This window comes from Chionomys nivalis, chromosome 7 (genome assembly GCF_950005125.1).
Source record: "Chionomys nivalis chromosome 7, mChiNiv1.1, whole genome shotgun sequence".
Classification (NCBI taxonomy): Eukaryota; Metazoa; Chordata; class Mammalia; order Rodentia; family Cricetidae; genus Chionomys; species Chionomys nivalis.
The window spans coordinates 100,547,442-100,571,571 of NC_080092.1; the positions used below are offsets into that span (position 1 = coordinate 100,547,442).

General features: G+C 52.7%; 1 protein-coding gene across 5 annotated transcripts in view; it reads right to left on the minus strand.

The window, feature by feature from the left end:
* Positions 1-1,672: 1,672 nt before the first annotated feature.
* The window catches only part of Slc38a10 (solute carrier family 38 member 10), a 55,480-nt gene continuing 33,022 nt past the window's right edge, over positions 1,673-24,130 (minus strand). The window contains exons 11-17 of one of the 5 annotated variants that reach the window (XM_057773740.1): positions 13,295-13,451; positions 8,167-8,334; positions 7,503-7,979; positions 6,847-6,951; positions 6,191-6,214; positions 3,569-3,742; positions 1,673-3,133 (exon numbers count right to left, since the gene is read on the minus strand). In XM_057773740.1, coding sequence (XP_057629723.1) covers positions 2,097-3,133; positions 3,569-3,742; positions 6,191-6,214; positions 6,847-6,951; positions 7,503-7,979; positions 8,167-8,334; positions 13,295-13,451 — 2,142 coding nt within the window. In that variant the 3' untranslated portion in view covers positions 1,673-2,096. Of the gene's footprint in view, positions 3,134-3,568; positions 3,746-6,190; positions 6,215-6,846; positions 6,952-7,502; positions 7,980-8,166; positions 8,335-13,294; positions 13,452-20,177; positions 20,856-24,130 lie in introns of those variants that run through there. The other 4 variants (XM_057773738.1, XM_057773742.1, XM_057773741.1 and 1 more) reach the window with 4 other exon arrangements.

Sequence of the window (24,130 nt, forward strand, 5' to 3'; positions counted from 1 at the left end):
GGGCTGTGCCTTCTGGAGGCTGTTGGACAAGGACTAGGGGGCAGCTAGGAGGCAGAGCTAGGGCAGGGGCAGCACTGCCTGCTCTACAGCAGACGCAGACCAGGAAGAACCCGCCGTGTCAAGGGGGATATTCAAGAAAATCAAGCTGTGTGAAACCCCAGTCCCAGCAAGGGGACAAGAGTTACAACAGTTCAAGAGGACGACAAGATGACATCTAACCACCCAATAATCGCTCATCTGGAACCGTGTTTAGTCAGAAAGGCCGCGAGAAGCCTGAGACCTGCCTTCCATTGGCGGGTCCCTCTGTGAGCACTTGGCCCAGCGCAGTTGCACAGGGCCCCTGGAAGCTTCCACTGCTGCCATCTGCTGGTTTTCAAGCTGTCCAGCGACATCTTGAGAGATAAGTGTCTGAGGGTTCTCACAGAGGGTCCAGGTTTGATTCCCAGCATCTCAGAGCGTTCGTAGCTCCTGCTCCAGACCTCCAAGGGCACCGCATGTATCTGATGCAGATATGGGTGAAAAGACACTCATACACATAAAAAAAAATCTAAATTAAAAAAATGTAATAAAATATATCCCAAGAGATGCAGAGAGAGCACACAGTGGGGTGTGGCCTGGCTCACTTATGACCCCACTGAGACTCCGGGGCCTTCCAAGCCCTTCATAGCAGGGCTTGGGGACAAACCAGGTTCTTGTCCCTCAATCTCATAAGTGCCTTACTGGGCGAGGGGTTGACAAAACCAAACATTGTCTCTGCTCAAAGACAACACTGACAGCTCTACCCTGAGTCTGAGGCCACGCAGATGCATGCGGCATCCCAGGGCTTGTCCTGGTGGTGAGTGTGCCACTGTTCAACCTCCTTGTCCTGGTGGTGAGTGTGCCACTGTTCAACCTCCTTGTCCTGGTGGTGAGTGTGCCACTGTTCAACCTCCTTGTCCTGGTGTTGAGTGTGCCACTGTTCAACCTCCTTGTCCTGGTGGAGAGTGTGCCACTGTTCAACCTCCTCCTTGTCCTGGTGGTGAGTGTGCCACTGTTCAACCTCCTCCTTGTCCTGGTGGTGAGTGTGCCACTGTTCAACCTCCTCCTTGTCCTGGTGGTGAGTGTGCCACTGTTCAACCTCCTTGTCCTGGTGGTGAGTGTGCCACTGTTCAACCTCCTCCTTGTCCTGGTGGTGAGTGTGCCACTGTTCAACCTCCTTGTCCTGGTGGTGAGTGTGCCACTGTTCAACCTCCTTGTCCTGGTGGTGAGTGTGCCACTGTTCAACCTCCTCCTTGTCCTGGTGGTGAGTGTGCCACTGTTCAACCTCCTCCTTGTCCTGGTGGTGAGTGTGCCACTGTTCAACCTCCTTGTCCTGGTGGTGAGTGTGCCACTGTTCAACCTCCTCCTTGTCCTGGTGGTGAGTGTGCTATTGTTCAACCTCCTTGTCCTGGTGGTGAGTGTGCCACTGTTCAACCTCCTCCTTGTCCTGGTGGTGAGTGTGCCACTGTTCAACCTCCTCCTTGTCCTGGTGGTGAGTGTGCTACTGTTCAACCTCCTCCCTACAGCAGGGATCAGCATGACACAGAAGACTGAGCTGCCTGTGGGATCCCCAGCTGTGCTCACCCACCTGAGTTGAGGGGACCCCATGACCTCGAGGCCCCGTTTGGTTTTCCTTTAGGTAAACCAACTGATTCATTAGATGTTAGTGGTGTTTTATTTTTTGTTTCATAATCAATTTCAAAGAATGCAGATGACAGGAAACCAGGAGGGCCTTGTTCCTCCTCCCAACCCAAATCATACCCAATCCTGGGCCTCCCCGCGGGGAGACAAGAGTCACCTACGGCAGGTTTCCCACACCAAGGAGAATATGGGACATCAAGTCAGAGTGGAATCTGGCTGTGACAGGCTGTAACTGCCCGCCCTGCTGTCAGTGCTGCTGCTGGTGAATCGGGACAGGCAAGCGCTGCCACCGTGCAACGGCGGGGCTGACCCTCGATGCTGCCTTTCCAAAGCCGACTTGGGCAAGTGAGTGCCCTGATGGAGCCTTGGGGACATAAGAAGGTGGCCTCCAATCAGGTGTGGCTGGATAGCACCAGCTACTGTCCGATGCCTGATTCTCACGCTTCTTCCAGCTCTCCAGGCAACTGTTTGATTTGCCGGCTGTGTACCACCTGTAACGCAGCCCCTGCAGCCTGCCGGAGCTGGGAGTCCAGGGCGCTGCGGAGGTCGTTCACCTGAACGTTAGGCAGGGAGTTAAAGCTAATGATGACGCCATCCTTGGGAGCCAGCTCCTGCTCTGGCTGAGAGGAAAGACCCCGCCGTCTCCTCCGGAGGTCAGAGCCAGCCTGTACTTTCAGGTCTCGGTTGGGTTTGACATTCTCTGGCTTCTGACCCTCCGGCACAGCTATGTCTGGCCTCTTCCTTGCCTCCTGGATGGTGGTATCCCCCTTTCCTCCTTGCTGCCCCTCAGCAGGTATGTGAACCCCTCGGGGAACCTCACTTCTTATCTCTGGGTGAGAATCCTGACCTTTGTTAGGGATGGCCTGGGGTTCTTGCTGAAACCTGGCCTGGGGCTGAGAGCCTCTGTCTGCTGGCTTAGCTGAAACCATGGTGGGTCCTAATTGCCTGGACTTTGTGCGAGAGTTCTCAGCCTCTGCCCCTGCCAAGGGCTGCCCAGCCTCTTTGGGAGTATCACCAGCGGCTAGCACTTCCTTTACAGTTTCCTTCCTTCCTTGGGAACCTGCACCAAAGGCATCTTGGTGCTGCCTGGCGACTTCCTCTGCAAGCTGCTTCTCTGGACTCTTGGGGGCCCCAGCAGAGTCTGGCTTGGGCACTGGTTCCAAGTCCCCAGGGACCAGCTCCCTCACAGCTCCAGCCACCTTGAGCTCAGCGTCCTTCTGGTCTTCTCTCAGCTTAGTCTGGGCCCCCTGGGGCTCTCTGTCAGGGCCACCAGGAGGAAGGTCAGCTAGGTCTCTGCCGGGCGCTGCCTTAGCTTCCCCCAGGGGTTGCTGGCCCATCTCTTGTGGGGGAGCAGGGCGACCCCTAGGCTGCGAAGGCTGTGGAGGGCCACCTTCCGCTGTCTCATCAGCACGCTCGTCCCCGGCCTCCTCCTGTCCTCTGGGCGCTGCCGCCCCAGGCTCTGGCTGCATGTCAGCTGCAAATGAAATGAAGGTGAGTGTCAGTTTGGCCAGAGAGAGGAACACAAGCTGCTGGTTGACTGACCAAAAAGAAACTTTCAAGCAGCTAAGAATCACTAAGAGCTGGAGAGATGGCTCAGTAGCGAACAATGCTCGCTGTTACTGCTGAAGACCAGAGCTGCATTCCAGCAGCTACTCAGGCAGCGCACAACTGCCTGTAACTCCAGGAGGAGTTACAGGCAGAAGAGGTGATCTGACATCCTCTTCCAGCCTACACACATACATAATAAAATATGCAAATAAATCTAAAAATAAGTAAATGAATGGATGAACGGATAAATAAAAAGGATCACTCATCAAAACCAAAACCCTCCTCCCACACTTCTGGCCACCCAGCCTGCGGTCCAGCCCCAGACCTGCCTGTGGCCGTCTGTCCCCAGGGTTCTACCTACCAGGCTTAGCCTTGTCCTCCTCATCCTCCTGTCGCTGCTGGCGGATCTCCTTGTGCTGCTCCTCAATCACAGCCAGCAGCTTCTCCTGCTGGTCCAGGAGGCGCTTCTGCTGCACCTGCTGCTCTTTGATCACCTGCAGCAGCACGGCGTGGTCCAGCATCTCGGCCCTGCCAGCTTCTGGTGGGGACACACACAGTCAGATGCACTCTCGGTACCGTTGCCAGGACCCGCGGGACTGATGGCCCTGCCACGCCCATCTGTCTGCATCACCTCAGTCCCACTGGCACCGCAGTGAGGCGCGGAGCTAAGTAAGGCTGGAGGGAGAAGCCCTAGCCAGGGTGGGCCTCCAGGACAGCCTCCTGGCCAGCAACAGGGCTGCCTGCTTTTACCCTCACCCTCAGACGCATGGGCAGATCCAAGCTCCCCTCCTGGCTGGCTGACAAAACTGAAGAGGAAATGGACTAGGAAGCTACAGGTTCCCCAAGCTGGCCAGTCTCCTGCCTCACACAACTGTTCTAGGACTAGGAAGCTACAGGTTCCCCGAGCTGGCCAGTCTCCTCCTGCCTCACACAGCTGTTCTAGGACTAGCAGAAGAGAAAAGAAAACCTAAGAACTATTTAAAAAGTTTTAATATTTTAAGATTTCTTTCAAGATGAGGAGAATCTTAAAAACAAAGGAAGTCTTCAGGTGGTGCATGAGAACCTGCCACTGTGGCCCAGACATGGGGGAGGGGTTCCTCAGGAAGGAGGGGAACGCCATCTTATTAAGGGGGGTGAGCCGGGGGGGTCTTCCTAGACACATTTGCTGTGTCCCATCCATGCGACGCTGGTGGTGTGGCCCAGTCTCCTCCCACAGTGCAGCAGAGCTGGCTGGTCTTTCCCTACAAGCACTTCTGCACTGGCCAGTTCTCCACAGCAGGCAGCCAAGGCAGGTCAGCTCCACAGTCACACGATCTAAACCAGGCATCGTGAGAAGATGCTGGGTGAAGGAGTAGGTGTCAGCGCCTAGGAACGTCTTGTGCAGAGGTGGGTTGGAGCCTGTAATCCTAGACAGGAGCACAGGCAAGCAGATCTCTGCGAGTCTGAGACTGGCCAGGGCTACATAGCTCTGAGGTGCAGGGCATACACAAGCTAACTCTCTGAAGCAGGTCATGGTTAGTGTCCTTCCAGGGGCAGTGATAAACTCCCATGAACACCCTAGGTCTCCTCAAACCCCTCAGTAGCCAATACAAGGAAAGAAAGACAAGTTGGAGGCCAGGCAGTGGTGGCATAGGCCTTTGATCCCAGCATTCGGGAGGCAGAGGCAAGTGGATCTCTGTGAGTTCGAGACCAGCCTGGTCTACAAGAGCTAGTTCCAAGACAGGCTCCAGAGCTACAGAGAAACCTCAGGAAAAAAGAAAAGAAAAGAAAGAAAAACAAATTGGACAGCGGAGAGGATCCTGAGGCCTACCATGAAGAGAACAGAGTTTTCCCTCTTGCCCGTGCCTTAGATTCAGACACTGGCTTGGGAAGGAAAGGCCTCACAACACAGGGCTCCTTTTTCTCCCTTCCCATAGAAAGCTCAAAGCGTCTCTCCAACAGGCCACACGGCACCAGACTGCATGATCATATAACCAGCAGTTGTACGGAGACAAAGCTACATATGTTGGTGGCGCTTCCACACCATGAAGAACAAGGTTCTGAAAGAGCAACCCACAGCTTAAGTGCTCTGAGTGGACTAGCCAAGTTGGTTCTAGCAGAGAAAGGAAGGAGCCATGTCCAGCTGGAAGCCCCATGTGGCAAATGCAGACAGCATGGTGACTGGCTTTTCCCAGCCAGAACCTACCAGGACAAGGTGCACAGATGGGATGAAGACCCCACACTAGACGCAGTGGGATTTATGGGTGCAAGCCACACATAGCATCAGCAGGTACATGCAGCCCACCCTGTCTCGCCACTCAGCTGTCCTCTGGGGCCACAGGCTGAGAACTGAAGTTGAAAGGAAGAGGGAGCTGGAGTGTCAGCGACGCCACCTGGGGGTGCACTGCACCTGGAGGGCTGTGCTGCACCTGGAAGGGCACGCTGCACCTGGAGGGTTGTGCTGCACCTGGAGGAGTGTGCTGCACCTGGAGGGCTGTGCTGCACCTGGAAGGGCACGCTGCACCTGGAGGGTTGTGCTGCGTCTAGAGGGCTGTGCTGCACCTGGAAGGGCACGCTGCACCTGGAGGGTTGTGCTGCATCTAGAGGGGGGCACTGCACCTGGAGGGTTGTGCTGCACCTGGAGGGTTGTGCTGCACCTGGAGGGTTGTACTGCACCTGGAGGGTTGTGCTACACCTGGAGGGTTGTGCTACACCTGGAGGGGTGTGCTGAACCTGGAGGGCTGTGCTGCACCTGGAGGGGGGCACTGCACCTGGAGGGTTGTGCTGCACCTGGAAGGGCACGCTGCACCTGGAGGGCTGTGCTGCACCTGGAAGGGCACGCTGCACCTGGAGGGTTGTGCTGCACCTGGAGGGGTGCCGCTCCTTGGGCCCAACACACATTCATGCAGGGCCCTCACGGGTGTAGGATGCCACCCAGGTGCCGTCCCCACACCGTCAGAGCCTCCACACACATGCTTCTTTACAACACAGTCCTGAGCCGTACCTGCTACTAGCTTTTTAATCTCAGCTGTCCGTCCCATTGAGAGCATATGAAAGAGAGGCACAATAGGGAATAATGAAAAGTCTCTTCTTCAGAAAGAAAAAAACAAAGAATCAAACATGTTCAAGTGACAGATTACAGAACTGGAACCAGCAAATATAGTCGGACTAAAACCAGAGAGGAAAACAGCAAGCATGGGGAGTTTCCCAAGCAATCTGGGAGCTGCAGCCAGGCAAAAGGAACCAGAAGCTCCGCCTTCCTGGCTTCACTGAGACGTCAGCCTGGAGCAGCCGCTCAAGTCTGACCTTCAGGGCTGAGTGAGAAGCAAACCCTGGATCTTTTCACACCACTGTGAGGTGAACCATGAACACGTAAGGCAGGCCCGGATCAGAGACGGCCTGGGTAGTCCTGGGAGTTTGAGTCCAGGAGAGCCAAGCAGTCCACTGCCTGCTCCTTACAACAGACCAGGGGTGAGACTTCAGGTGGGCTTTGTGAAAATAACTGGACAGGTGGTCACTGCAGGGCTTCTGGGGGGGGGGCATGACCACCACCTTCCCCGTACACAAAATACTATGGGATCAACCATAAAGATTCAAAATGAGCGGCCACCCCACCCAACCTCACTCTGGGGCTCCTTCCGAGGGGCGGTGCAGACTCACCTTCTAGCTTGCTCCCCGCCGGGTCTCCACCTGGTTGCTCAGCCTCTTTCTGCTCCCTCTCCTCTGCAGCCTCTGGCCTTTGTGCAGGGAGGTCCGCCTTCCCACCTGCACACAGGGAGACTCAGCTGGTTTGTTGAAAAGTCAAAAAGTCAGGGGTGGGATGAGGGGCTGGCAGATGTTTCCAAAAACGACTCCATAGCTAGCCCCCCCCAACACAGTTTATATTCAACCTGATGATTACCAGGGAAGTAATAAAAAAATATTTAACAATCTCACAGGCTGATGGCAGCGAGCCAATGTTAACCACCTAAGCCAATTAAAATGCAAGCACCGTCCTAACCAGCTCTTAGACGGGCACTTAACAATGTGTTACCTGTCAAGCGTTCCTGCACTGTCCCCCGTGTGCGCCCAGACACGCGAGAACAGCATGGCACCTGACATTTAGTGGTCTGGCAAACAACCGCGTGACAGATATTACAGGAGCTGTCAAGGCACCAGGCTCTTCTCCACTCCACCAGCTGCTGAAGGGGCTGCGACATTCACATGCTAATCTTGTGAATGAGAGCCAGGACTGAGAGGGACTAACTGGTTCCTGCCCTGCTGCAGCAACCACAGGAGCTGCGCCCCCCTCCATCTCCAGGGAGGCAGACACTCACCAAGGTTGCTCTCGGCGGCGTCGCTCTCCGCGGGCTTCTCTTGGACCCCTTCAGCCTTCTGGGCAGCCTCTTCACCGCCCTCACCCGCCACCACAGCATTCTGCTCCACAGAGAGCCTGGACTGGGGCACTGGATGCAGATCCCTAGTGTCTGGTCTGGAATCTTCCTTCCTGGGCTGGACAGGTGGCTGACCATTTGCTTCCAGAACCTTTTGGGGATGCTCGGCTTCCACCACTGCTGGGGCTTGCTCAAGTCTCTTCCCTTCCTCTCCCCTCTCAGGCTCCTGCTCCTCCCTCTCTGACCCAGGTGGAGGTGGTGCCACCTGTCCCCTGTCCCCGGGGTCCCCTTCATCTGTGAGCTTGGGAGGTGGCTTTTTCTCCTCTGGCCCTTCTTGGTCTTGCCCTTCATCCACCACCACCTTGTCATGAGGGATAGGAGGCTCATGGCGGTGGGCCTCGCCCACAGGGACAGCAATACCTGGAAGAACACAGGACAGGCTGGGGTCATGCTGGAGAGAGGCCCCACTTCACCTCCACAGCTCTGAGGACTGGCAGTCCTGGAACACCAACTTTACAAGAGGAGCAGCAGCGGGCAGTGGTCCGGGCCTCTCACGAGGCTGCTGAAGCCTTTCTCTGTCAGGGCAGCTAATGCATTAGTCACTCACCTTGGCCAGGCCGATCCAGCTGTGCAGCTTCCTGCTTCTCCTTAGGGGCCTCCCCTGCAGGCACATCCACGGGACCCTTAATCTGGGCCTGCTCCAGCACCTCTTTGTCCTCGGGCGGCTTTGGCTTCTCCTGGTTATCCTCAGCAACCACGACAACCGGATCCTGGACTGCAAGCAAAGCACAGTGAGCCACCAGCAGCCAGAACAGACTGGGTGGTTCTCCTAAGATCAGGACCACATATCAAAGCCAAATGGCAGTTTCTTCCTCTTCAGTCATTATTATCAGCTAAGCAGCAAAGAAAATATTTTTTCATTCATAGTAAAAAAAAAAAAAAAAAAAAAAAAGGGAAAATTCAACTTCTATCTATAGGCAGATGGCCACTCTATGTAATACTCATCCACAACCACCAGGTGGCAGCATGAGCACACAGCCAGGCAATGTCCCTAGGGTCTCCCAGCAGGCACCAACTGCTTGCCCTAAGGCCTAGACTGAGGCTTTTAAGGAAAGAGTACACTGGCTATGGTTGGGCAGGCCTGTCAACCTCTTGCTCTTGGTGAGGAAATTCACACCCCAGGGTGAGAACAAAAGGAGAGGCTGCCAAAGCCGCCCTTCACATGCCCACAAATGCATGGACTCATGCCCCATCCAGAGCAGTAGAGTCAGGACTGGAGAACCAGTTTCATTGAGAAGACTAGTTTTGAGAGCTGGGGATCTAGTTCCGCTGGTAGTATGCATAGACCCCAGTCAATCCCAGCACGGCATAAAATAGCATAGCATCACCCAGTACTCGGGAACATTATAAATTCAAGGTCATCCTCAGCTACAGAGAGTTTGAGGCCAGCCTGGGTTACCAGAGATCCTATCTCAAAACAATTAACAACAAAACAAGATGGCAGTGGTGGTGCATACCTTTAATCCCAGCAATTGAGAGGCAGAGGCAAGTGGATCTCTGTGAGTTCAAGACCAGCCTGGACTACAGAGTGAGTTATAGGACAGCCAGGGCTACACAGAGTAACCCTGTCTTGAAAAACAAAAAGGAACATGCGCTGTTTAGCACACCCGGGCTCCCAACAGCACCTGCATGCAGTTCTGCGGTTCTGCTTCCCCCCAGCTCTGTCAGTCCGGCCACACAGGGCCGGTTACATCACGACGGCTTTCCTCATTGTCCTCCTCCAAGGGAGGTGATCCTACCACATCCACTACTCTGAGGGGCCATCATGTGAACCCCCTGATCCCTACAAAAGAATCCCTTGGATTCCTGGCCCTAGGACACTTTGCCTTTCCAGCATGGAGTCTAAGGGGCACAGAGATTGTTTTGGGCCTCTGAGAAGAGATGATTCTGGGTTTTTGTTATTCATTTTTGGTTTATCAAGACAGAGTTTCTCTGTGTAGCCCTGTCTTAGAACTCGTTCTGTAGACCAGGCTGGCCTCCAACCCAGAGATCCACCTGCCCAGCCTTCCAAATGCTGGGATTGAAGGTGTGTGCCACACCACCACCTGGCAAGCAGCACCTTACGTAATAGGCAAGGAACTCACTTGTTCTAGGGCGCAGCCTGGGCTCCCCTGCACTGTCCCAGTGGCACAGGCAGATGGAGCAATCTAGTCTTCATCACACAGTAACTCCCTGCACCCATCAATCAGGAGGGAGAAGGAGACAGACGCTCCCTTGTCCAAAGCACAGTCTATTCTGAATGGTGTCTTTTTCATCTTCAGGTGAGGGGCAGCCTGTGGCTCACTGTGTGGAGCCCCGGGGAAGCACCACGTAGCAGCACAGGGTATGAGTGGCCACGCAGGTATGGAGCTGCCCTGAAGCTCCTCTAGGAGGCCTTGCAGGAACCACACCCATCCGTATTATTTATTTATTTATTTATTTATTTATTTATTTATTTATTTAGTATGTATACAATATTCTTTCTATGTGTATGCCTGCAGGCCAGAAGAGGGCACCAGACCTCATTACAGATGGTTGTGAGCCACCATGTGGTTGCTGGGAATTGAACTCAGGACCTCTGGAAGAGCAGGCAATGCTCTTAACTGCTGAGCCATCTCACCCATCCGTATTCTAGGACAGGAACTGGACTGACAGGCAGAGACTGTGACCAACCAGATGCTAAAACACTGTGTCTCATGGATGTGCAAGAACAGCCCCACCTTTACGGGCTCAGCAATCCAGGGTTCTTGAAGAAGCAAGAGAAATGGCCCAACACTTTTCTGAAAGCCAGACTTCTCTGGGAAGCTGCTGCTTTGTTCTCCAGACTTGAGTGAGAAAGTGTCACTTGCTGAGGTCTGACTTCCGGGCTTAGCTGGAAAGTTCTATACCTCACCTTTCCAAATATGATCACACCATAAGCTCCTGGAGCTGGAGGGCTGGGTTGATGGCTGGGACCAGCACTGTGGAGCCCTGGCATCAGCAAGGAAGCCTCCCTTGTTCTTCATTCTTGGCTCTTCCTCAAAGTGGCATGTGTGGTGGGTGGCAGGTGAGCCAGCGCGGCACCTCTCAGGCAGCACCATGGCCCCAGTGCACTTGGATCTGACCAGGCCAGCAGCTGCCCATTGGAGCCCTTCTAATCTAGCAGGTCCCGTGAGTACCATTGCCTCAGGGGAAGTCAGTGGAAGGAGCCCACTGCTATCTCCTGGCACACCAGCAGAAAAGGGAACAAGATTAGAGTAAGAGCAAGGGTCACATGACACAAAGAACTTTTAAAATCTCATCAAGGCACAAGGCAGAAGTGACAGGAGCCCGTCAAGGGGTCAGCCAAGGAGAGACCATAGCAACAGGACTCTCCCAGACACTATCAAAGAGTTGCCAAGGCAGGCAGACACAGAAAGCACGGAAGGTCCCAGAAAGGGGGTGATAGCAAGAAGACAGAGGAAAGGTCTACCCATTGGAGGACTCCTGAAGTCACCCCATGCTTGCACAGCATGTCCCCCTAACTTCTCCTTTCGGCTAACCAGTGCTGCTTCCATGCTGGGGAGGAAGGGGACTGGGGTGTAGGCCTGGGTGTTGCTGCCCCACGGTGCACACGGTGGGTGGGCAAGAAAGGGAACAACAGGATGCAGTGGCGCCCAGAGAAGGAGCTGGGGCACCGCAAAATCCAAATCCATCCCAGGACCGTCTAGGGAATCGTCAGGCACAGAGACAAATGCCCTAATTAGACTTTTTAAATGGATAATTGTCTCCTCGAGCTTTCAGATGGGCTCAGTCAGGCTCACCAAAGGCCCCAGGCTGCACCTGATGGTCACGTGTGCCCTGTCAGGGGACAGCACAGGCACAGCACATGCTGGGCTCTCACCAGAGCAAGCAGACTGTCTGTGACCCCACAACATCAAAGAGACCAGTAAACACAATGGTGCGGCTGACAGGACAGCCAGAGGAGCCCCAGCCCTGCCAAATGAGGCACGCCCTCAGTGAAGAGAGGCTGGGTGGCTAGAAAACAGAGCTAGCTAAAAACAGACGGCGTGTGGTTCTGAGAGGAGCCACGTGTGTTGTTATAGCCTCGTGAAGAAATGGAAACCAGATGTGGCCTTGGAGAGCACAGGTGAGCAGCGGCCTATGCGTGCTGTGGAGATGAGACACAGCTGCTGCACGGCGCGGCAGCCACAGGAGTCTGGGTGTGGACTGAAGAGAAACTCTCCACCACCCCAGTGGGGCACCACGTTCGCCTTGGCTCTTCAGGACGCTACCCTCACCACCACTCGCCTCTTCCTCTCGTGTTGCTGTTCCCATGCCAGCACCTGTTCTCTGCCCGGTGGCATGGTCGGTGACATCAGGTCGGCTCTTCCGGAAGCACTGTCCACTAGCCAGGGAGAGCATGCACACGCACCTCCTTCCTCAAGCAGACTTCCTCCCAGTCCAGATTACCAAACCCACTGCCACACCGTGTAGCTTCTCAGCATTCCATCTTCAACCTCTGAGAACCCCAGCTGTCCACCTGGGTCCTTCAGTGACCTTGTGTGCTTCTTTGCCTCTTGATTCACGGGATCTGGGACAGGAGGACTCTTCTCTGCCTTTGCCAATCCAAGAAGACAGATGAGAGCATCCACAGCTACTTCCAAGTCCAGGGCTGCACGAAGAGGGTGGCCCAGGAGAGTGCCTTGGGCAGCCACCAAGGCGATGGCAGAGAGGACAGAAATCTTGAGGATCTCAGGAACATCCAGCAAGTGCATCACATTGTCAGAGTGTCCTCAACAGGACCTTCTCTTCTGCACACTACAGGCACTGTCTTCAGGACATGTGACTAACCAGCCTCAACTTTGCCAGGAAGGATGGGTCTTTCTCTACCCATGCCTCCCAAGAGCCAGAACTAGACAGATGTTCCATAAATCTGGACCCAAACCTCACTGACCTTTAGTCTAATGTATGACACCCACCACTGCCAGAAACAGAAGCCCAAGATTACTGTTATCCAAGACAATAACCACCGCAATGCCCAGAGCTACTGCCACTCACAGCTACTAGGCAGGCAGGGGGCTCAGCCCAATAGCTAATGCTGGCCCTGTGTTACCTGGGAAGGCCTGGGAGTACATCAGATGCACCCCAAACAGACACACAGAGAGTGACACTCTGAAGTATACATTCTGTACCCCAGTGGCCAAAGATGGGGGTGATGGAGCCTCACCAAGACTCGTGCTGAGGTAGCCTGCTACCGTGTGATGAACTCGTGATTCTGCCAAGACTGTAAACCATGAAACAGCAAAGAAGCTGAGATATACTAGCTGGTCCTGTCAAGGGCAACACTGGCTCAAACTTACAGTCTCAAAAAAAAAAAAAAATGTGGGTAACACTCATAAATGTACATACCTTTTAGCGTCCAGGATGGCCAGGTGCGGAGATCTGAACCCAAGCTGGCTCTGTGCCATCCCCATGTCACCTGCACAGAGGTGGCAGCACACTGGCCAGCTCCCATGTCGAGAGCAAACCCTCATGGAATGGAATTAGTGGGGCCCAAGGCTAGAACCTCCCACTAGCTCCATCACTCACAGCACAGAGGTCACCAACAGGGAAGCAAAATCCTCGAAGAGAAACTAAGGGGATTCTTGGAAAGCACCACCTACCCGCATCCTGAGTTCATGCCATGGATACACACAGAGAAAAGTTCAGGGGACATGGGTGGGGCCTGTGTGTACCTGACAGCCGGGCCGCGTCCACTTTCACCCCGCCCTCGGCATCTCCTCGCTGGCCACTTTGGGCTTGTTGGGTCAGATCCAGAGGGGTTTCTTCGCTCACAGACAGGGTAGTGAGTGTGCTGACCACCAGGACGCCCAGGCCGACCCAGAGCACAACCTGGACCAGAGACCCCAAGACAGGGAGTCAGGACAGTGTTGTAATAGGAGCGGCGGGCTAAGTTCCTGGCACCCGGCCGCCCGCAAGGCTAGCTTTATACCCGAAATAATTACATGGAAACTATTCTTTTAAACACTGCCTGGCCCATTAGTTCCAGCCTCTTATTGGCTAGCTCTTACATATTGATCTAACCCATTTCTAATATTCTGTGTAGCACCACGAGCTGGCTTACCAGAAAAGATTTTAACCTGCGTCTGTTTGGAGTGGGAGAATCATGGCGAATGACTGACTCGGCTTCTTTCTCCCAGCATTCTGTTCTGTCTACTCCGCCCACCTAAGGGTTGGCCTATCAAATGGGCCAAGGCAGTTTCTTTATTAATTAACCAATAAAAGCAACAGATTAAAAAAAAATCACTCCCACATCAGGATAGTCCCTGGACCACAGACCCCAAGACAGGAAGTCAGGACAGCCCCTGCACCCAGCTGGAAGCTGGGGAGGCTGAAGCTTCCTAGAGGAGTGGGGCTCTCTTTTTATTTTCCTGACACAGGGTTTGCTACACACTCCAGGCTGGTGTCAAACTCACAGTCCTCCAGTGTCACCCTCCTAAGTGTGAGGATTAGTTGTGCACCACAAGGTCAGACTGAGGTCAAGTTTCTCAACTACTGTGGCACGGGAAGCAAGACCCTCTGGGCACCCTTGTGCACTGTTTCTTGGGTGCATGCTCCCACAGGACCCCACACAGCGCAGCGCTGTGCAGGGAATCTGGGTTACACAGACTGCACATCCAGTCATCATGTTACCCACAGCAGTGCCAATAACAGCTGGACACATGTGAGCTGGCGAGGGGGGTACCCTACCGGACCAAACAGTAAGACACCTTCACCTCTCACCCGAGGTGGGGTGATCATGTTGCTGGCTTTCCTAGGGCCTTTTCCTCCTGACGGGCCTACAATCGATGGATTCTGCCGCACTGCAGACCCTCGTCATGCCCCAGGCGCCACCTAAGCCCCTCTCCACTGGGCATCTGGGATGACCCCGGTGCAGCTGCTGCTATTTCTGACTTGGCCTGCCCTCCTCAAGCTTCCTGAGAGGCAGTGGTTCCTGGTTCCACAATTCTGTGAGAGGAAATAGCGAGGTGGCCTCATGCCTAGTCAGGGCCTTTACTGGTTCCCTGCTTTGATATCTAAGAGCCAAAACTCAAAAATGGCTTCTGACTTGTAAAGATTTATTTGTACACACATGTGTGAATACCTACACGTGTGTGTATAGCACATGCATGCCTGGTACCTGCAGAAGACAAAAGAAGGTGCCAGGTAGCTCTGGACTCAAGTTATAAGCAATTATGAGCCACCAGGGAATGGAACCTGGGTCTTCGCTAAGAGCAGCGGCATTTTTAACCACTGAGCCTACTCTTTAAAAGTAAATAAATAAAATCAGCACCAAAGAAGCCAGGCGGTGGTGGCACACACCTTTAATCCCAACACTCTGGAGGCAGAGGCAGGTGGATCTCTCTGAGTTCAAGGCCAGCCTGGTCTACAGAGCAAGTTCCAGGGTAGCCAGGGTTACACAGAGAAACCCTGTTGAAGGAAGGAAGGAAGGAAGGAAGGAAGGAAGGAAGGAAGGAAGGAAGGAAGGAAGGAAGGAAGGAAGGAAGGAAGGAGTCAGCACCAAAGAGCTGAGAGATGTTCCCAAGTCCATCCAGTACAATCACAGAAGACAGAGTCCATGGGGAGAAAACACCACCACTCTCAAGTTTTAGGGAAAGAGCAACAAGTACTTTTTAACCACTGAGCTACCTCTCCAGTCCTGGCCTACTCTTTAAAAATAAGTAAATAAAATCAACACCAAAGAAGTCGGCTGGTGGTGGCGCACGCCTTTAATCCCCTGGAGGCAGAGGCAGACACCTCAGCAGGCCAGAGCCTGGTGTGCCTCACAGATGTGTGGGGCTCTTTAGGAAGCCCTGACCTTTCTGTCAGGAACCATGTGGGGATGCTCTCTTACCTGTGTCCCCTTAAGTCAGCACATATGTCCTACAGTACCTGGGTTCAGGGCTCCAGGCCCCCATCACATCCTAAACTCTTTTCTTAAGCTCTGTGCAACCCCAGCTTCCTGAGATTCAGCATCCTAATCCTTCTCACAAAGAAGGAAAGACTCAGGGAACAATGCTTATGGGGATGGCTAATCTCAGCACACTAAAACAGGTTCGGCCACAGCTTCCACAGGCACCTGCTCCCTAAGGAGCCGGTGGCGAAAGCTTGCACAACTAAGGGCGGCTGGCGCTGAGGCTGTCACAGAGATGGACTTTGGAAACTCATCAGAGCCCTGATGACCCCGGCTGTGCCCCCATGGGCTGTCCTGTATCGAGGCTACCCTCGTTTTCAAGGCTCCGGTCCTCTAGCACCGCCATGGCAGGGAACAGAAACCAGGCTCTGGACACAGAGGCCAGGACCTGGATGGAAGTTAAATCAACCACTGAAGGAGTCTAGAGAAGCTTCCTTCCCATCATGGTCTGCGGGCCCGGAAAGCCCTTCTCCATATCAGCACGAACTCTTGCAGGAACCAGAGCCAGCCTCCCAGGTCACTTTCTAACCCAGCTCAATGCATTCCATATTTCTTCCAGCAGAAATGACCTTTCGCTGAAGCCACAAGAAAAGTCGCGTCTCCCCAGATGCACTTCCCACCCACCAGTGGACAAGGCAAGACCTTGAGGCGTAGAGTGGGCTGGAAGACAACGGGCTGCTGCTGCATCCTGGATCAGAGATCCCTGATGGGAACAGAGCCCAGGGGACTCTGGTAGGCCCTGGTGCTCTGCCCTCTACGGACCCAGTGAAGTAGGCTCTCTTAAATGCTCTGAACCAAAGATAAAAGCATCTGCTGGTCATTTTATGTCAGTTATTTTCAATGGGGATTATCATTTACCAGTTCCACGGAGACCGACAAGGAAAGAAAACATTTCATCCGTGACTTTGAATGATTTATTTCAACCTTCAGCTTTTTGAGCTTAACCAAAAAGAAGAAAAATAAAATCACCCAGAAAATAAGAAACGTTAACTCTGCGGATGCTGGGAGACAGCTTCCTGGAAAACTCCATCAAAGGTGGGGCAGAGGCAGGGGGATCTCTGTGAGTTCAAGGCCAGCCTGGTCTACAGAGCAGTTCCAGGACAGACAGGACTACACAGAGAAACCCTGTCTCGAGAACAAAACGAAAGGAAAGATCCCCATTAGGATCTGCCTTGGAAAATGAGTTCACAGTACAAAGTTCCCGCGACGGAGTGGAGCTAACAAGAGGCCCCAGTCCCCACTTGCCTTCCGCTTCCTGGGCACAGGTCGGCAAGCTAGCTCAGACCAGACTGGCACAGTGAGAGAGGCCGTAAGTAGCAAGTTCTGGTTAACTTACCCCGGGGCCGTACAGGAAAGGGCACAGTGTAGTATATTCCAACCACAATCTAGGGACTAGAAAACAGACTCAGCTCCACCTGGTGCTTGAGGGACCTCCTACCTCAACGTACCCCAGCTCCATTCTGAAAGCAGATGCTGGCTCCTGTAGCCCAGAGCACAGGCCAGCAGGATGCACATCAAACTGTTTCTGGAGTCCAGGGAAACAGGCTCTGCATGCTGGACACACACACGCCCCGTTGATGGTCTCCAGCCTTCCCTTGCTGGGCTTGTCCTCCTCCTGATACACAGCTGCTGGCTCTGTGGGCCACTGCTGGCCAGGCCTGCCTCGCCACTGTCAGTGAGACCCCAAGAGAGCTCTAGAACTTGAGAGAGCCGAGGGAACAAGGCTAAAGACAGAGGCTGTCTTCTCACCCGGGGTGACAGCACCTATCAGCAAACACCTACGGGAGCTCTCGGTGACACTTCTGCTAGAGCCACAGCCAGAGCAGAACGTACCCGAGACAGCACTCGCCGCTGCCGCTGACACAAGGCGTCCGTTAGTGAACGCGGCCAAGCAGGAACTAACTTCCCGGGGCAGTGTGGGAGGCCAGGGGTCCAGATTCTCCCGAAGCCATCCTAGGCTGAGGGTCGGTACCCCTCACTGCCGACCATGTGCGATGAAGTGGTGACAGCCCTGGAGTCCAGCCCTGTCTGCTGCAAGGAAGACTGGAAAGTCAGGGAGGGGACTCCATCCCGGGCAGCCGCAGGCGCAGGGAGAGACTGGCATGGCCTCAGAGCCAGGCTAGCTCCCGCTCTGCGACTGCTTCCTGCAGCGGAAGAGCCGCTTTGGAAGCGGGATCTCGGTCGATAAGCAGGATCCGGTGTGCCAGACATCTGATTTCAGAGCGCCCTGCTGACGGCAGTTCTGGCATCGATCCATCCTAATGTAGTCCAGAGCCGGCCAGCAGAAGAGACACAAATCCACCCCCTACAGTTCACTCAGGCTTGGGAAATAAGAGGTCTGACCAAGGCCGCGGTCCACAAACATCCTACAGCCCCTCCCCCCAGTTACCCGAAGCTGCGGCTCCACAAGGGGCCCTGACTCCTAACACAGTAGAGCCCCAGAAGTGGACAGGCAGGGCACACACTTTTTCACTCAGGATAAAGAAGTTCAGAGACAGAACATACAGCCGAGACCGGGCTCCAGTCAACAGTGTGGGTGTCTATGCCCCCAGGATCAGGCAGCCTCACTCTGGCTGTGGGACAGAAGGCTAGCTCACGGCTTTATGTGCAGTGTGCACCACTCACACTCGCCCAAGGGGCCGCAGGCACCCACATGGTGCTCCCCTGCAGGGCCTTCCCTACGAGAGGAATCCACTCCTCTTGTAAGCTTCCCTGGGGCTCCGGCACCCTCTGCTGGTTTCATGGCAGAAGAGGACAAGGCCACCCAGCCTCATTCAGGATTTCTGTTGTCCCCCACTGTCCTGCTCTCTGATTATTCTTACTTCCACCATCTTCACGCCAGCTGCCCAGCAGACATGGATTCCTTTTCTGGCTTGTTGTGAGGTCCCTAAGCAGACAGCAAACCTTGACCAGTCAAAAGCTCAGCTGAGCTGTGGAGCCGCTGGTCCAGTTTGCCCTTTCTACAGGAGCAGCTGGAGTTCCCGGGACAGGGCCTGGCTCCCAGAAGGGCCTCAGACCCAGTCACACTCCCAGAGCGTGTTCCTCACAGTATGGAAGCTACTACGTGCCCTAGCCGGCCTGTTTGAGAAGAGTAGAGGTTGTGTGTGCTACCTCAGTCAGAAGGTAGTTCAAGCGTTCACAATCCTAAGAAACATAGTTAAACAGGCACAGATCAAGCCTTGGCATGATGTAGTGTGTTTACAACTGTGGCACCTCAAGCTATGGCCATGCTTGCTCATTCCTGTACATGAGCTCAAAAGGCCAGGCAACTGAGGCAGGCCCAGTTGGGTAAGGACAACACCACAGTGCCCGCTCCTGCCACAGGCACCATGACAACAGGCACACACTGACAGGATGGACAAAAGAAATGGAAATGTAGGGACAGGAAAGAAGGAAGTGCACCAAGAGATCCAGGGGGGGCTCAATGAAGTGAGCAGGAAATCCACAGCTTCCCTGCACACAAACAGCCAGTCAGCACGCCAACAAAACAGATCACACACAGAAGCCAAGTCCAGAAGACCTGAGCTGACAGCTGAGTCATCAAAGCCGCGGCCACCTGCTGCACAGGAAGCTGCGATGTGCACTGCAGAAGAGCCGCCACACAGGCACACACTCCTCAGCTCCTCCGTAGAGTCAGGAATACCAACGAGAAGGAAAACAAAAGGGACTTAGATCTCTTAGATTCGTGGATACAAATATTCATTCATAAAATAAATCCAACAGCATCCAGACCATTATTAACAAGAACAACGAGGCAAGAGGAGACCTTAGGGTTAAAGAGCCAGGCATGGGGGCGACCACCTTTAACCCCAGCACTGAGGAGGCAGAGGCCAGCCTGGTCTACAGAGTGAGCTCCAGGCCAGCCAGGGCTACGCAGGAAAACTCTATCTCAAAACAGAGAGGAGGAGGCAGGGCTAGACCACAAATGACAGAGGGAAATGCAGGAAGCCGGCTAAGGACGTGGCTCAACTTGGGCATCAAGTCCAGCATGCACGACGACGCCCTAGGCTCAGTCTCTGGCACCGTGTAAACCAGGCACGATGGTGCGCACCTGGGAGACCGAGGCAGGAAGAGCTGAAGCTCACGGTTATCTTTAGTTACACAGAAAGTTTGAGGCCAGCCTGCGGTATATAAGATCCTATCTCAAAACCCAGAATATTAAAAATAAAATGCAGCAAGGTCTGTGATGCCACGGCGATAAAATCAACAGAGAGAGGAGACCAACCAGCAATCTAAAGTCCCTGCTAGGGTCAGAGAGAAGGCTGCTCTTCCAGAGGACCTAAATTCAATTCCCAGCACCCCAATGGCAGCTCACAACTGTCTGTAACTATACTCCCAGGGGATATGGCATCCTCAAACTGACATGCGTGCAGGTGAAACAACAATGTCCCAACTAACCCCGCTCTCCAAGAATGTATCAGATGACACAAAGTTCTCTCTGTGAGCTATCATGTGGGTGCTGGGAACCAGGGAGCCAGACTCAGTTCCACTGGAAGAGAAGGAAAGACCTTTTTTTTTTTTTTTTTTTTTTTTTAAACTTACTCTATAGTTGTAGACTAGCCTCAAACTCACATTTGCCTGCCTCTGCCTCCCAAGTGCTGGGATTAAATATGTGCACCACTACCGCCCAACAAGAAATAAATACTCTTAAACATTGAACTACCTTCCCACCCTGAGAAAGTCTTTCTTTAATTTTTATATTTTTAATGTACAAGGGCTTTGCCTTCACATATGTGCACCAAGTCCATGCCCCATGCTCTGTGGGGTTGGAAGGATACAGATGTTGTGAACCACCATGCAGGTGCTGGGTCCTCTGCAAAAGCCACAAACCTCTTCTGCTGCCCCGGCTCTTCAGCCCCTAGAAAGTCTAACTAGGATTCCCTCGCACCCCATTTTCCCCAGACCACATGATGGGGTTAAAAAAGTTGAGGAAAACCATTTGCAGTCTGACAGGCAATGGGTTAATCTCCCCAACCTCACTACCAAATTGCTACAGCAGAAAGGCGGTGTCGCGCTGGTTTTCCCATTTAACTACAATGCTAGACAAAAATACTAAGGTCAGCCCGCTGAAGACATGGGCAAACAACTCCAGGGAACACGGGTAAACATGCAAGAAGAGGCCAGACTTGCGTCCAGGACACTCAGTGAGGAGCGCCAGACAACACAGTCCACAGTCTAGACTCCAGAGTGACTCACCAGGCTGGCACTGAGAACAGGGAGCGGGGGCTCCAGCAGCCGCAGCCTGAAGAAGGAAACAACCCCACACAAGTGTGCAGCCCTGTGTATGCCATTCTTCTGAGGTACGAGCCAGCAGCGCGCAGAGCACATAGGGAACAGGGCAGCTGCAAGATGAAAGCTAAGTGAGGGCCAACAATCTGCAGCCAAGGTTCTAGCAAAGGGAGTACAACCTCCACCATGCTGTCATCGGGCACACCAGAGGCCACACCACTCAGAGCCTCCATGGTTTCTTCAACACAATGACTGAAAACTACTAACCATGCCAGCAGACAGGACTAAGGACCAGCAATGAAACATCAACCGGAACTGAGGGTAGCCGCTCCTAGATTTACAACGGGTTATGTTGTGATGAACCCAACATCACCCGAAACTATGTAAAGCTGGAACAGCAGCCTACCTTGGGCTGACCACCTGCTTCGGTTTCCTTCCTGTTGGTGTGATAAAAAGCCCTGACTAGAGCAGCTGAGGGAGGGTTTATCCCGACTCACGCGTGGTTCCCGGGTACGGTCCACCATAACAAGGTGTGCGGCAGGAGCCTGAGGGAGCTGATCAACCCCATCCTGGGGCAGTGCTCTTGTTAAGTTCACTTCCTCCCTTCCATGCAGTCCAGTACCCAAGACCAGGATGGTCCTGGCCCACTACTACAAGGAGACTGGGACTGAAGAGAAAGAATCCCTCACAAGCATGCATGCGTGCGTGCGTGTGAGAGAGGGAGAGAGGGAAGGAGGGAGGGAGGGAGGGAGGGAGGGAGGGAGGGAGGGAGGGAGGGAGGGAGGGAGGGAAGGAGAGATTACAGATGCTGTCGAGTTGACAGCACTAACCATCATGCCACCCTGGTCTTGAGAGTCACTGACTTCTCTGTTGTGGACCAGGAGGGAGCTGAGCCACTGTTGCCCAATACTGTTGTGGGGTATTTGATCACACTGTGTGAGGATGCAAAAGAAAAAAATGGGGATGAAGGATGAAAAGAAAGGAAAGGGGAATACAGAAATGGTAGGATAAAAAGGTAGCAGCTACCAGTCTCAAATTTTTTTTTTTTTTTTTTTTTTGGTTTTTCAAGACAGGGTTTCTCTGTGGTTTTGGAGCCTGTCCTGGAACTAGCTCTTGTAGACCAGGCTTAGTCTCAAATGTTTTACATTGGTAATGGATTTCTGTATACTGGCACAAATTTAAGGTTATTCTTGTTATAACATACTGTATATATCTACTCCTGTTGAAGGTATTGTACATATGCAGCTCATTTAAAAATGAAATCTAAAGTTCTAGTCCTTGAAAGCTCATATTACAAACTGTTTGGGATAATTAGGAAATGAAGGTTAGGGGGCTGGAGAGATGGGTCAGTGGTTAAGAGCACTGGCTGCTCTTCCAGAGGACCTGGGTTCAATTTCTAGCACCCACATGGCAGCTCACAACTGTGTAATTACAGTTCTGGGGGATCTAACACTTTCACACCAGTGTACACAGAATAAATTTAAATAAATTATTTTTAAAAAGGTTAGTAGTTAGTCATCTATGACAACCAAACCTGTAGTTAGGTATGTGTTCAAGGTTAAACAGATATTTTTAGTTAGAGAGGTAATCTTCAAACACTTCAGAGATCTACAGAATGTGGGTTTAAAATGTTTTAATAACATAAGGCTTTTCATGACAGTGAGACACATCTGCTCCTGGCAGCACCAATCTACTCCAGAGAAGATGATGGGCATCAAAGGACCTCCATATGTAATTTGCTTTCAATATGGCAAAGCTAGCCACTGGGCAAGAAACCGTCCTTGCCTCAACCGCAAACTGGACAAGCAGTACACAAGGAAGTTGACTGTCAAGCTTTGCCAAGACAAGGTAGGCCAGTCTTTCAAAATCCCTGCTTCACAGAACAGTCTGTCAGATATCCTAGGCTTGTAGGCTGAAGATGGATGCCCCAACATTGCAGAGGAACCTTGGGTGACTGTCAGACAGCCAGCTGTCTCTGACATTTCTACATTTTCAGAAGTTGCCTGCTCTGTACTTCCTGTTTATTCAGGTGATATCATATCCTTCTCAGGTCTCTGATGGGGTTAAAGATGATATAGTTTTACCATTTTCTTTGTTACCAACTTCAAAAAAGAAACTCACAAAAGAGATGTAAAATTTATAAAGGTTAAGAGATATAAAAGCGTGTTTATCTAAGAAAATGTTTTATGACCTAAAGCATATTTTTAGGTTAGTAACACAAATTATGGTACGAAACTTTGGACTCACCAAGATAGGATATATAATAGAATACTTTCTCTGAATCTGCCACATACAAATGGACTGGACATTGGGAATGTAATTCTTACCTGATAATTGTTCTTATTGCGTATAGTTTTACTGTGTTAGAGTTAAGAGCTTTCCTTTTTATTTTAGATCAAAGGGGGGAGGTGAGTGGGGCAGTGGTGGTGCACACCTTTGATCTCAGCACTCAGGAGGCAGAGGCAGGTGGATCTCTGTGAGTTCGAGGCCAATCTGATCTACAGAGAGAATTTCAGAACAGGCTCCAAAGCTATAGAGAAACCCTGTCTCGAGCGGGGGGGCGGGGGGGGTATTGTAGGATATGTGACCATGCTGCATGAAGATGTATCTCTATCCTTCCTTGCCTTCTGATTTGTTGACTAAAGAGCTGAACGGCCAATAGCTGGGCAGGAGAGGATGGGGAGACTTCTGGGGAGAGAGAAGAACTTGGGGGAAGAATCTGAGAGGTGGGGATTCACCATCCAGACATGGAGGAAGTGGGATGTACAGTATGCAGGAGATAACGAGCCACGTGGCAGAACAAAGATTAATATAAACGGTTAAGTTAACTTCTAAGAGCTAGTTGGGAACAAGCCTAAGCTAAGGCCAAGCGTTCATACTTTCACACTTAACAAATAAGAAGTCTCTGTGTTATCATTTGGGAGCTGGCAGTCCAAAGAAAGACCCCTCACACAATGCCACAAGGGTATGGCAGATTACTGGCTTCGGAAGAGCAAACTTCCAAGCACAGCTTCTGCTGAGTGTGTGAACTTCACACCACTGAAATCAAAAGGCTGTGTGGGCTGCAAGGAGAATCCATCCACAGCAGAAACAGTAACAGCGCGGGGGGCTGTGAGCAGGCTTAGCTGGTGAAGTGCTTGCTGCACAACCATGAGGACCTGGGCTCTAACTCCAGCAGTGAGGTGAAAGCTGGAGACAGCGGCACACACTTCCACCTCCAATGCTGGGACTAGAGACATATGGATCCCTGAAGCTCTCCGACCTGCCAGGATCCCCAAATCAGCGAGGGAACCTATCTCAAAAATAAGGTAGAAGTGACTGAGGAAGACGCCCAATGTCAACCTTAGCCTCCACACACACACATGTACACACAGTGTGAACATGCACA